The sequence below is a fragment of the Rhea pennata genome, chromosome 1 (genome assembly GCF_028389875.1).
Source record: "Rhea pennata isolate bPtePen1 chromosome 1, bPtePen1.pri, whole genome shotgun sequence".
Lineage (NCBI taxonomy): Eukaryota > Metazoa > Chordata > Aves > Rheiformes > Rheidae > Rhea > Rhea pennata.
Window position 1 is genome coordinate 215,296,771 of NC_084663.1, and position 13,681 is coordinate 215,310,451.

Consider the following 13,681-nt stretch of genomic DNA (forward strand, 5'->3'; position numbering starts at 1 on the left):
CGCGGGTTGGGTCCGTTGGTGGGTGCGCGTGCGTGCGGTTCGACCGTTACCGGCGGCGTTCGCGACCGTTGCGCTGAGGTAAATAACGGACCGCCTCCTGTCGCCCGTCCCCCAACGATGCTCGCCGTCGCGCTGCGCGTCGCGGAGTGAAGCCGCCGCGGTCCCTTCGTCCTCGCTCCCTCCCCCCTCGAAGCGGCGAGGCTCGCCCGCCCGCCCCGGCGGCGACATGGGCGAGCGCGGAGCCGGCGAGGATGTCAACTCCAACGTGCTGGTGGCCCGCAGTACCGGCGACGCGGAGCTCGACAAGGCGGTGTGGCAGTGGCTGAGCTGGGACAAGGTGGGTGTGCGGCGGCGGCGGTGGGGCCCCGGGGGGGGGGGACTGCCCCTGGCGGGGCTTCCTCATTGCTCACGTTGCCTCTGCCCCTGTTTTTTGTCGTGTTTGGGCCTTTCTTCCTTCCTCCCCTTTTATTCTTTTCTTTCTTTTTTCCTCTCCTTCTCTGAGACCTTATGCATCTTGTGTTCTGATGGGTTTGTTCTTTCTGCTGAGGCCTTTCCATGCAAGAAGAGGCAAGGTGGTGGGTAGCATTTGAGAGGTAACTGAGGCTGGTCAAAGCTGAAAGAGCTGCTTTGGTTGAGGAGCCTGTCACCTGAGAGGAGGGAAAGGTGAGGCATCATCCCCTGGTGCTGTCAGGTGAAGTGAGGCTGGTATGATGTAATCCTGCTAGTATACCAAGTGCTGCACCTGCTTCTTGCTGCTGCTGCATCTTTATCAGCACAGAAATGCATACCCTGTGAAATTGGGCTTGAGAGGATTGTTTAATGCCTTCAAATGCAGTTAAAATCAAATGATGTCATTTGTTTTTTCCTTAGCTTCCTGAATCCCCCTCTCCCCCGCCCTAAAATAAAAATCAGGCTTCGGAGATGTAAGTCGGCATGCTCCTTTCAGTTTCAGCTCTGCCAGGGAGTCAAGAGGACTGCAAGCTTGGCTAGTTCTGATTAAACTAGCCAAAGGGAATATGGGGCTGTTGCAATAACACTCTATTGGAGGTTCCTTTGCTTAACTCATTGTTAGAAGGAATGCTTTCTTTTCAGCTGCCTTGTCAAAACACCATGACGTATGCTCTAAATAATATCTTGGGAAAGGGAGGAGGGGAAACCGGGACTTGTGCACCAATGGTTTAGGTTTCTGTGTGTGGCTTTTTTTATTATTATTATTTTCTTTAAATATTCCTCGTTTGAGGATGGAAAAACAAGTAACTACTAGGAGAGTGTTCATACTGTTTTTTCTTCAGTTTTATTTTGCCAGGGTCAAAGCTTGAGAAAGCGGTAATTTAGCCTGCAAGTAAAGTCTGATTCTATGTGATGACTATTGGATGAGCTTTCTGCTACTTGAAAATGTTCTCCATTTTCATTTTTATACAAATCAACCTTTGCCATCTGCACATTTTGGACTTGGAGCTGCTGTTGAGAAAAAATCTGGGAATAGTGGCATGGAGAGGGAAAGAATGGAAAAGGGAAATAACCTTCATGTTTATATACTTGGTAACTGCTAGCCCCACACTGAACTACACTAAACATTTTTTTGATAATTTTTTTTCTACTTTATCGGAAAGTATTTTTTTAACAGAGGAATTTTTAGTTTCTTTTTTAAAAAAAATGCTAGGAAAACTTATGCCTTTTAAAGTTAAGTTTTCCAGGGGAAAATACTTTGTTTTAAACCAACATTAGTGAAATGTTATTGTTTCTGTAGTTAACTAATTGAATGTGACCTGAAGAGTGAGTTTCATTGTAGGTCTTCAGCCTTGCTTCCCTATGTAATAATCATGTCATTTTCTGCAAGGATTCTTGAATTTCTGAGTTAAACAGGTTTCAAATAGAGTCCAAGTGAATTCGGAAGAGTCAAAATTGATTGGAGAAAGGAGGTTGAAATTATTGCCCTTGCAGCAGGGCTGTACTACATGGAGCATGAATAGTTTAGAACTACTTACTGTGCAGCTGCCAGGTTGGGAACTTAAGAGATGCAGTTGCTGTGAGAAGGGAACCCTGGGGAGTGCAAGGAGAAACAAGGAGAAACCAGCAAGCCTTGAGTCATCAGGGATTTGTCCAGTGCCCTTGTATTTCATCACAGACCTAGGAAATGCGGTCTCTTTAGGTCTATTACTTATCAAACAATTTAACAAGGATCTGCCTCTCCTTCCCCACCCCCCAACTTCCTTAGCTGTGGGGACTTTCACTGACTATCTTCAAAGAAAACTCTGTACACTACATTCTCACAGCTGTATTTAATTCTAGTGTTTGTCCTTTAAGTTAATTGAAAATTACTTCCTGTAATTCATTTTTAAAACCGTGGGTTCTTTTTTCCCTTTGGAGAGCCTTAATTAAAAATGTGCTCTTTGTTCTTTTAGATTTGGATATCTGTGCTAAATTCTCTTAAAACTGTAACTGTTATAGGAGGTGTGGGTGAGCTGGGGGGGAACCTGACTTTGTGATGATCTTTCTGCTTTCCTGTCATTTCCCACCAGTATCCTCTATCTCCATTATTGTGTTTAGCAACTTGCATAAAGAAATCTCAATAGCTAGTCTCCCTCCTCTCTAATTGCTGTGTCTTCTTTTTTCTTAGACATGCTAGCTAATAATTTCACAGTATGAGTGGCATCTCTTCCTTGTTCTGTCCCCATGCACAGACTATATAAACCATTAGTCAATTGTTCTGTATTTTCTTCTCTTTTAATTCATTTTCCTTTACTCTAGCTTTTCTATTGTACTCACACATCTGTCATGAGACCCCTAAGGAGCCTAGCTTGCACAGAACGCTGTGTTGCAGTGTGTGTGCCCAACAGAACTGCTTCTGCAGAAAGCAAATGTTAGAATTTGGACCCTGGTTCTAGTAATTATTTCATATGTCTGTCTTGAGCGGCTTTACCCATTGGCACGAATGTGCTATGTGCTTCTCAGAGGTGTGCTCAGCACAGTAGCTGAACATTTGTTGTGCATAGCAGCAGAGGAGGCTTCTGGTGTGATTCTGAGGATCGAATACTGGCATAACAGCTGGTGCAATTTTACAGGGAAAACTGCATGATTAAGAGCCTGATTTGTTTCATCAAAAACATGGGCCCAAAGAAAGGATTCACAGTTGACATGCGAAGTCAGAGCAGATGAAGGATGCCCTCTCACTTTCTCTCAATAAGCCCTCAGTCTGTATGTAGAAATGAAGCTTAAGCTCAAGCTGTCAGCTACTGGCTTGTTAATTAGCTCTGTGGTATTGCTGACAAGCCTCTCATTCCCCAAGAATGGTCAGTATTGCCTAACTTTGACCACATATTAGAAAGTACTGGAGGAATGTTGGTACACAGAGCTACTGTAATGGGCCATTGGTGTTACGGTAGAGTGCATCTGAGAGAAGGAGTGTTTTGCAAATACAAAAACCTTTTAAGCTTTTTTTTAAGAAGTGAGAAGCTCAGGAAATGAGAAAAGAAATTCTTCAAAATTACTTGGATGCACTGCAAGCTGTCACATTGAAGAACTGAAGAGAATTGTGTATCACTGAAATACCTGATTCTAGGTTGAAGTGGGCACAAACCCACAAGACTACTGAGAGAAAATAAAGAGCTCAGTGAAGTGGGAAATGCTCTAATAACACAAGTATTGTGGTTTAGTGCCTGTTATAATAGACTAAACTACATAAAGTCTCAAATCTTAAGATTTATGGCATTAGTATTCATACTGATAAATAAGCTATACTGCTGTCTCTGGTCAAGATCTTAAAGGCTGGAAAAGGTATGCCATGCTGTGTTAACACATTGCAACCTTCAGATATCTGAGATAAGACTTAAGGATTAGGACTTACTTTGAGGTATAGTCTGTCATTTGTATCCATTTACTTAGTTTATCAATGTCACTTAAGCATTCTGCATAATACAAGGTCTTTTGTGCCTTTAACTGCTGGTCTATGCATATCTAGGTGGTCTAATAGTTTTAAATTGTTCTGAGAAACAGATGTTTTTGTTCCATAATCAAAATATAAGACTGCTGCGGAACGAAAGTAGTCTCACCCTTCCTTGTTGCTGTACTTCCCCTTCCTTCTCTACTTGATCTGGCACAAACTTTCATGCAATTGTTCAGGGAACAGTTACAGATTGAGGTGGGAGGGGTGGATGGACTGTGGTAAACTGAATTGAAAACTATTGTAGTAACACTTCATTTAGAAAGATAGAAACTGTACTGTCTGTATAAAGGATGGGAGAAAATGTGTAAAGGTTTTATTTCTTGTTTAATGTAACAAAAATCTACTTTGACCTGTTTTACAAAGTCTGCAGCAAAAATTGGAAGTATAATGAAAGCCAACAGAATGGTGTTCTCTTGTTTACTGGATGCAGGCCTAATAATCATCAGGAAGAGCAGAGAGCTAAGGAAAATTTGTGTGCTGTGAAATATCTCCAAATTACTGAACAATGCAATGACATGGGATACTTTGCTTGTTACTTTTCTCTGTTCTGTCTGCTCAGCCACAACATTAAAGGATTCAAATTCTACTCCTGCGTTTGTGGTACCTCTTGCCATTAGTGTTTGGTCTTCTGTGGTTTGTTCTTTTGAAATGCGGGTCGCTAAACAGAGGAATTCTAGCTCTGCACTTTTTTAGAAAATACTTCCTTACAGGTGTAGGTCTTTCAGCTTTCAGTATGCTGAAAGGCCAACATGATGTGCCTGTTTCCCTTTTGGAGGGAAGTAGCACATCAGCAATGGAGCCTGTATGTGCTTCCAGCAGTAAGGTGCATCTGTGGTCATCCTGTTCTTAGCCTAATACCCTCTGGGATGGATTGGTAGTATTAATGACACATGGTGCTTGGCTAAGGCTTGCCTTGTACAGGATGTGCCACCTTTCTACCTCTGAAACTCTGATTGCTCCTGGTAGTTCAAAGTACTGGGATAATGGGTTTGATGGTATGCACACTTGACTTGTATGATGTTCAGGGCCCTTGGGGACAATTTTGGAAAGCTGTTGTAGGTGAATGGGGCAAAACTGTTTCACAGATCCCTCCAGACAGACAGAGGATATGAATGTAGACTATGCCTAAAATGTTCTTTCAACCTGGCTTCCTCTTTACTTATAGGCTCCCTACCAAAAGAAACTGACTGTTATGGAGCTGTTGTGGCTTGCTGAGGGGCCAGGGTTTAGAAGTAAAATAGAACAAGACAAATTGACAGTGTAAATGTACCCCTTAGTGGGTTGGCAGAGGCAAAAAATGACCTGATGTAGGAAACTTTCTACCTACGGTAATACCCAGAACTTGTTACTTGCTCTTCTGTTGCCTTCCCTCTCCCATTGCAGAAACTAGGTTGAGTAACTGCTTGCCTACCATTATCCAGCTGATTTTCACAGAAAGATATTGGTGCAGTTGCTGACCAGAAATGAAACTTCCTCTTCCAAACCAAACTTCCTTTCCTTTTGTTGAACAAGAGGAAATGAGAACCTAAAACTTTTAAGAGAAATTGTAAACGAGAGCTTAATGCAAGTGCCAGCGTTGGTTTTAAGCTATGTATGAAAGGTGAATTAGCTATGCCACAGACAATGCTACGTTTCTGCTTAAGTCTTCCTATAAATATATTTTCTGGTGTGCTTAGGTGTTTGGGACTGAACCTGTTTTCATTTCAAAAAAAGGCTGGAACACTTACTGATTCAAAAGCCTGGCTGACGATGCTTGAAGCACTTAAACTCTGATTGTTGAATTTCCTTAAATTTATCCCTTGTAAAACTATCCTCAAGAGCAAAAAAACTATTTTTAAAAGCTTTTTATCTTCTAGACTTTGGGTTGTCTTGTATTTTTTTTTTCTTTCTTTTTCCAGGCTACAAATGCAAACAGTATCTTCAAAAGGCAGAAATGATTGCTGTGAGAAGTGTAAACTGACAGTTGTTTTGATAGGATTTCAGCTGTGAAAACCTAGCTCTGGCAGTAAATACACAGTAAATACATTGGTTATTAACATGACTAGAAGTCAAAGAACCGGTAAGAAATATTCAGCTAATGCCGAAGAAAAAAATGGAGAATTATGGTACACTGGTAACTTCTTTGGTGCCAGCCCCATGCTCCTCTTCAGACTCTTTATTCTAATGAGCTATAAAAAAACCCCTCACAATCCAATTCTATCGGTATATAGTTGGGTAATATATGGAAAACTGAAGCTCGCGAAGTATAACACTGAATTTGGCAGAGAATATAATGATTGCTTTCCAATAAAACCTCAAGCCTTTAAGTGTGTTGGAGACATTGCAGAATCTCAGTTACTGTGTTGGACTGCTGCAGGACCTGACCCCAAAGTTTTGTCATGCATCTGTTTCTGCCAGAGGATTTTTATAAGTAGCTGTTTAAGCCAGTTGTGGATGTTGAGCTATACTTAATCTACTCCCCTCTTCCTAAATTCCATTGTAGTGCCACAGGGCCTGCGATACACTTAATATTAAGTTCTTGCTAAAGACTTAGAACTAAAGCCTGAGCTTTATATTTTTAAGGGAATGCAAGCACAGTAAACCTGCAAAAAACATTTTATAAAGAAAAAGTATTAGCTGTCTGGAAACTGCCCAGAGGTGTAATGGCATTATAATTTCCCTGGAAAAAAAACAATATGGAGATGGTTGTTCTGCTGCTTGTGGAAGTCCTGGAATGCCTTCATTCTGGATGTCATCTCCAGACATACGGAGGAAAAGAAGGTGGTCAGGAGTAGCCAGCATGGATTCACCAAGGGGAAATCCTGCTTAACCAACCTGATAGCCTTCTCTGATGGAATGACTGGCTGGGTAGGTAAGGGCAGAGCAGTGGATGTTGTGTACCTTGACTTCAGCAAGGCTTCTGACACTGTCTCCCATGGCATCCTCCTAGATAAGCTCAGGAGGTGTGGGTTAGATGAGTGGACAGTGAGGTGGACTGAGAACTGGCTGAAAGGCAGAGCTCATAGTGTCGTTGTCAGTGGTGTGGAGTCCAGTTGGAGGCCTGTGGCTAGTGGCGTCCCCTAGGGCTCAGTACTGGGTCCCAGCCAATGGTCTCCTGGGGTGTGTTGGGAAGAGTGTTGCCATCAGGTGGAGGGAGGTGATCCTGCCTGTCTCCTCAGCCCTGGGGAGGCCTCATCTCGACTACTGTGTCCAGTTCTGGGCTCCCCAGTCCAAGAGAGACATGGAGCTACTGGAGAGAGTCCAGCGCAGGGCTGCGATGATGATCTGAGGGCTGGAGCACCTGCCCTGTGAGGAACGGCTGTGAGAGCTGGGCCTGTTCAGCCTGGGGAAGAGAAGCCTGAGGGGGGGATCTTATCAATGTGTATATGTACCTGAAGAGAGGATGTCAAGGGAATGGGGACAAACTCTTTTCAGTTGTCCCGTGTGACAGGACAAGAGGCAATGGGCAGAAATTGAAGCACAGGAAGTTCTGCTTGAAGGTGAGGGGTGATTTCTTCCCTGTGAGAGTGACTGAGCACTGGACCAGGTTGCCCAGAGAGGTCTCCTTCTGTGGAGATCTTCAAGGCCCACCTGGATGCAACCCTGTCTACCATGCTGTAGGTGACCCTGCTGAGCAGGGAGGTTGGCCTAGATGATGTCTGGAGGTCCCTTCCAACCTTACTGATTCTATGATTCTCTGAGTTACACTATGTCTCTTGCCCATGCAGTAGTCTATTTGTCTGACTCCTACATTCTCCTTGCTTTCACTTTTTTTTTTTTTACAGTGAAATTGAAACACTTAAGGGGAGATTTTAATAGTCTCACTCTGTCTTGTAGCTTGTTGGTAGTGCAAAACACTGCTTTCTGAGTTGGTGTGAGATGGTCCTCTGCATGTGCTTAGTATGGTCTACTTGAAATAAGATATGAAAACACTGTTTGACCTCTGGTTGCTCTTTACTTCCCAAGTATCAAATTGCTAGCCTCAAAGCTACTTACAAATTAAGAATGCTTCACAAACTTACTGTATTTAAAAACAGTACATTAATGTCTATGACTGCACTCACATCAAGTTTGCAGATGATGTCACACTGTGGAAAGAGTTGAGGGGCAGAGCTGCCATTCAGAGGGATCTGGACAGGCTGGGGAAAGAAACCTTATTAAATTTAAGAAGGCAACGTTGCCCTGGGAAGCAAGAACTCTCTGTGGCAATACACGCTAGGGTTCAGCTCTGCTGAAAAGGCTCTGAGGGTCTATGAAAGGCTTGGTAGGCAGCAAGCTGAACAGGAGCTGGCAGTTCCTCTGATAGCAAACAAGGCCAGTGGCATTCCTCAGCTTCATGAACAGGAGCACTGCTGGGAGATCAAGAAAAGGGGTTATCCCCCTTGCTTGGCATTTGTTAGACTGAATTGAAATACTGCATCTGGTTTTGGGCCCCTAGGACAAGAGAGATATTGACAAACTGGTGCAAGTTCAGCAGAGGGCCACTTAGATGGTCAAGGAGCTGGAGCACTCCTCCCGTGGGGAGACTGCTGAGCCTGTAGGAGAGAAGGCTTTTTGGGGGGAACCTACCAGCAGCCTTTACCTAGAGGAAGACAAAGCCAGGCCCTTCACAGCATCGTGTGGCAGGAGGATGAGAAACAATGGGCCTAAATCAGTATGAGAGAGGCTCAGACTAGATAGAAGGTGAAACGTTTCCTCTTTAGACCTAGACAGTGTTGCCCAGCCTTGCCTGCCTTGTTTCTTGCATTTTAGGTAGAGAGAACTTACATTATTTTGTTCTATGGTGTGGGTTTCCCTTTACTCCTTTCCCCTTTCTGTCTGTTGCCCCTCCAGTCTCTCAGCTGTTCCCCTACGTTTGTATGCACTTCTCTTGCTGCTCTTTTTTCCCTTGTATCTCCTATTTGTGCTCTCCCTGCTCCTTAGTGCAGCCTAGGGACTTAGTCTCCAGAACCCTCCTTTTGTTCCAGTGCCTGTGGATACTAGTTGAGAAATGTGTAGGACAAGAAGGATCAGAAAAAGAAAAAAGGTAAGAACCCCCCTCAGAAACCCCACTCTAGCCTAGCCACCAGCCGTGGGTACCTGTTTCCCTGCCTGTCCCTCTTCTGACCCCAAGGGTGTATAATCAGGTAGCCCGAGGCTTTCCTTCCAGGGCCCCTGTGGCTGCTGTCACCTTACCTGCTACCTCCTTGCATACTCCTGGCTATGGCTGAGACCTGTTCCCCACCCAGACCATGAAGAACAGCATCCGCTGCCTCCTGATAGCTGCCTTACCCCACCTCCTGGCTTGTATGTGTGTGTGGCTGCAATGGCCTTGGGGCCCTAAGGTGTGGTGGCTACCTGCAAGATGTGTGGAAAGTTTTCTTGCTGGCATCTGAGGTGAGGGCATCTTTGTCTCCCTATCCCAGTGTTAGGCAAACCTGGCTCTATGGGTTGTTCTCACCCCTGTTCCCAGTGGTGCTCTCCTCTCTGCCATGTCTGCATTTGGGAAGCTGCTCTCTGTGTGCTTCAAGGACCCTGCCCTTTGCCATGTGCTCTTTTTTCCACCAGCACGTCATCCTCTGAATGTCAGTAGCTATATGAAGCTTGGGTGCTTTGAAGGGTCTTTTGTTTTCCTGTACTGTGGTCCCTTGGATGCATTGCTGCTTTGAGGAGTCCTAGTACGTACTTTGCTGGACATCACGCCAAGTCCATAAGGACTGCCTGTTCCAGGGAGCTGGGCAGTACTCTTGCCTTCCAGACTAAAGGAAGGGCCAGTCTCACTGCTGACAGCCTGTCACATATGAATATCTCTTTTGTGACATCTCAGAATTAGCTTGCACAGTTGCTGAGCTCAGGTCTGTGTGCACACATACTTATTTCAACAGGCTAACCTGCCAAAGCCACCAGCAGGAGGCAAGGGTCCTTGCAGAATCCTGGGGCAGGGGAGTATCCTGTGTGGAAGAGGCTTTCTCCCTCACGTTGATACCTTCTGATGATTCTTCCCTCTCATGTATTGCTGCCTGGACCCATGTGTATGTGCCTGGCCTCACAGGATACTGAGGGAGAAACTGTTAACTAGCATTCAGACCCAGAACTTTTTAGAGTATTTAGACCAGATGAGTCTGCAGTTTTCCTGGACCCTGCAAAAACCATGTAGAAGACCTGTCACTGTGCTAAAGTTTCAGGCACTGAGCTTGCCACACCACCTTTCCCCATTTCTCCTAAGCTCTGTCTCCAGTGGTGATGCTGTACCTTGCTGGCATAGCAGCTGAGGCCCCTAAACTGTGTTCCCTGAGCTACTCTGTTGTCCCCACCCCTTCTTCAGGGGATGACCATAAGAGGTAGGGTTTGCTTTCCTGCATCTTGTCCTCCCAACAGAGGATGCACCATTTTCCATTCTAGTCACCTTGGGGCCAGAGAGTGAAGTGGTCCAAGGTATGCAGGTGGTTTTGTGCTAGGAGTCCTTATCAACTACAAGTGAGGCAGAAAAACCTCAATCCAAAGGCAGTGCAGCTAAAGGATGTGGTAGAATCTGGGGGCTTGCTTGGGGCTGTGACAGTGCCAATGGACAAGTATAAGAGAGAACTTATCAGTGACAAGAAGATATTGCTGGCCCTCATCCTGTAGCCTGTGGGGGTCCTGTTCATGGAGGGGATAGGACTCAAAGGCTATCATTGAGGCTCCCAAACTTCCCCTCATGAAATACCTTGAAACAGCATATTTAAAACAGCTAGGACTGTGGGATGAAGCTCCATGAGAGTCAGGTACTCACCTTCATTTGGGAGGAGTTTACCTAATGGGTGTCCTGAAGGAGGTTTGCAGGGATCTGTCTACCAAACCTAGCTGGCAGCTGGAGTTAAGGAGCAGGATCTACTTCACCAGAAGTGCCTGTGAAATGGCTGGAGTGGTGACACTGGCTTCTCTAGACCTGTAACATGAGGTGCTAGGTTTTGCTAAGTTTGTGATGGGTTGCATGCTGCATCTGAGGCCTTCAGTGGTGAGACTGGTTGTTGATGTCTGTACCCTGATAGCAGACCTAGAACAAGTGCAGATCTATCAGTAAGCACCTACCTCCCTCAGCAGTCTGGATCCCTGTGGTTCTTCTAGGCATTCAGACATGCGTTGGACTTGTGGGACTGTTGGGAGCAAGAAGTGTCAGGCAGATGTCCTCAGAGAGCTTGTAGACCATCACTTCGTGTTAGGGTCTTTCACCTGAGCAATGCACCTTCCTTCACTGTGTTTGGTTGGAGAACAGAGTGAAGCCATTCCCGGCTGAAACACATCTGATAGTTTGCTATATAGTATCTTCTAGGCTGGCCACTTTCATGGATGAGTAGGCAAACTATTACTGACAAGTGCTGTTACCCTGGTGGAAAGTCTGACCTAAGTGCTTCTTAACGACATGCTTTTGGAGAACGTGGCTTTCTCATATCTTTCCAGGAGCTGTGGCTTGCCTAATGGGAGGAGAGGTATGCCTTTCCCTCAGCAATATGTGGGGAAGGTGCATGTCAAGCTCTTCTGCTGTAACTATGTGTAGAGTTTCACTTATCAGAGAGATGAAGCAGTAGGAAATTGGAGAGCTAGAACCAGAGAGGTGCTTGTCTGGGTGCTGTGAGTGAGTGCTGAGAGAAGCGTGAGGAGCTCTAGGTCCTAGGTGCTGTTGCTTAGGTGCAAGTCTGAGTCCTTTAGCAGATAATTGCAGTGTGCGCTTCATACTGGAGAAGAAAAGGATTGCTGAGAAATGCATTGCTCATTTGAGAGCTTATGGGTAAAGATCAAAGGGCAGGCTAACATGGGGGACACTATTGTGGGTGTCTACTATAGGCCACCTGATCAGGAAGAGAAGGTTGATGAGGCCTTCTATAGACAGCTGGAGGTAGCCTAATGATCATGGGCCCTGGTTCTCCTGGGGGACTTCAGCCTTCCTGATACCTGCTGGAAGGACTACACAGCGAGGCAGAAACAGTCCAGGAGCTTTTGCAATGCATTGATGATAACTTCCTGTCACAAATGGTGGAGGAGCCTACGAGGAAGGATGTCCTGCTGGACCTTGTCCTTACCAACAGAGAGGGACTGGTTAGAGATGTGAAGGTTGGGGGCAGCCTTGGCTGCAGTGACCATGAGATGGTGGAGTCAGGATTCGACAGGAAAGAAGTAAGGCAACAAGCAGGATTGCAACCCTGGACTTCAGGAGAGCGGACTTTGGGCTCTTCAGAGACCTAATTGGTGGAGTCTCATGGGTTAAGGCCCTAGAAGGAAGGAGGGGTCCAAGAGAGCTGGCTAATATTCAAACATCGCTTCCTCCAAGCTCAAGAGCGGTGCATCCCTATGAGTAAGAAGTGCAGCAAAGGGGGCAGGAGACCTGCCTGGGTGAGCAAGGAGCTCCTAGCCAAATTCAGACAGAAGAGGAAAGCACACAGACTGTGGAAGAGGGGACAGGCTACTTGGGAGAATTCTAGGAATGCAGTCGAAGTATGTAGAGATGCTGTGAGGAAGGCTAAGGCCCAGTTGGAATTGGGACCTTAACCCTGGCAAGGGATGTCAAGGACGACAGGAAGGGCTTCAAATACATCAGCAGCAGGAAGAGGACTAGGGAAAATGTGGGCCCACTACTGAATGGGGTGGGGGCCCTGGTGACAAGGGATGCAGAGAAGGCAGAATTACTGAATGCCTTCTGTGCTTCAGTCTTCACTGCTGAGGGCAGCCCCCAGGAATCCTGCAGCCTGGATGTGAGGGAGAAAGTCCAGAGAAGGGAAGACTTTCCTTTGATTGAGGAGGAAAGGATTAGAGACCTTCTGGGCAGGCTAGACATCCGCAAATCCATGGGCCCGGATGGGATGCACCCACGGTTACTGAGGTAGCTGGCGGATGTTGTTGCCAGGCCGCTCTCCATCATCTTGGAAAGGTCCTGGAGAACTGGAGAGGTGCCTGAGGACTGGAAGAAAGCCAGTGTCACTCCAGTCTTCAAGGAGGAGGACCCAGGCAACTATAGGCTAGTCAGCCTCACCTCGATCCCTGGAAAGATGATGGAACAGCTCATCCTGGATGTCATCTCCAGATGTTTCTGGAGGAAAAGGTGGTGATCAGGAGTAGCCAGCATGGATTCACCAAGGGGAAATCCTGCTTAACTAACCTGATAGCCTTCTCTGATGGAATGACTGGCTGGGTAGGTGAGGGCAGAGCAGTGGATGTTGTGTACCTTGACTTCAGCAAGGCTCCTGACACTGTCTCCCATGGCATCCTCCTAGATAAGCTCAGGAGGTGTGGGTTAGACGAGTGGACAGTGAGGTGGACTGAGAACTGGCTGAAAGGCAGAGCTCATAGTGTCGTTGTCAGTGGTGTGGAGTCCAGTTGGAGGCCTGTGGCTAGTGGCGTCCCTTAGGGCTCAGTATTGGGTCCCATCCTGTTCAACTTCTTCATCAACGACCTGGATGAGGGGACAGAGTGCCTCCTCAGCAAGTTTGCTGATGATCCCAAGCTGGGAGGATTTTGTGGCTGACACACCTGAGGGCTGTGCTGCCATTCAGAGAGACCTGGACAGGCTGGAGAGCTGGGCGGAGAGGAACCTCCTGAGGTTCAACAAGGGCAAGTGCAGGGTCCTGCACCTAGGGAGAAATAACCCTGTGCACCAGTACAAGGTTGGGGCTGACCTGCTGGAGAGCAGCTCTGCAGAGAAGGACCTGGGAGTGCTGGTGGATGACAGGTTGATCATGAGCCAGCAATGTGCCCTTGTGGCTAGGAAGGCCAATGGTCTCCTGGGGTGCATTAGGCAGAGTG

General features: G+C 46.4%; 1 protein-coding gene across 2 annotated transcripts in view; it reads left to right on the forward strand.

The window, feature by feature from the left end:
* The window catches only part of PGM2L1 (phosphoglucomutase 2 like 1), a 54,029-nt gene continuing 40,348 nt past the window's right edge, over positions 1-13,681 (forward strand). For both annotated transcript variants that reach the window (XR_009957344.1, XM_062567487.1), the window contains exon 1: positions 1-337. Coding sequence is in view for 1 of the 2 variants with exons in the window: in XM_062567487.1 (XP_062423471.1) it covers positions 227-337 (111 nt within the window). In the remaining variant the exon portion in view is untranslated. The remainder of the gene's footprint in view (positions 338-13,681) is intronic.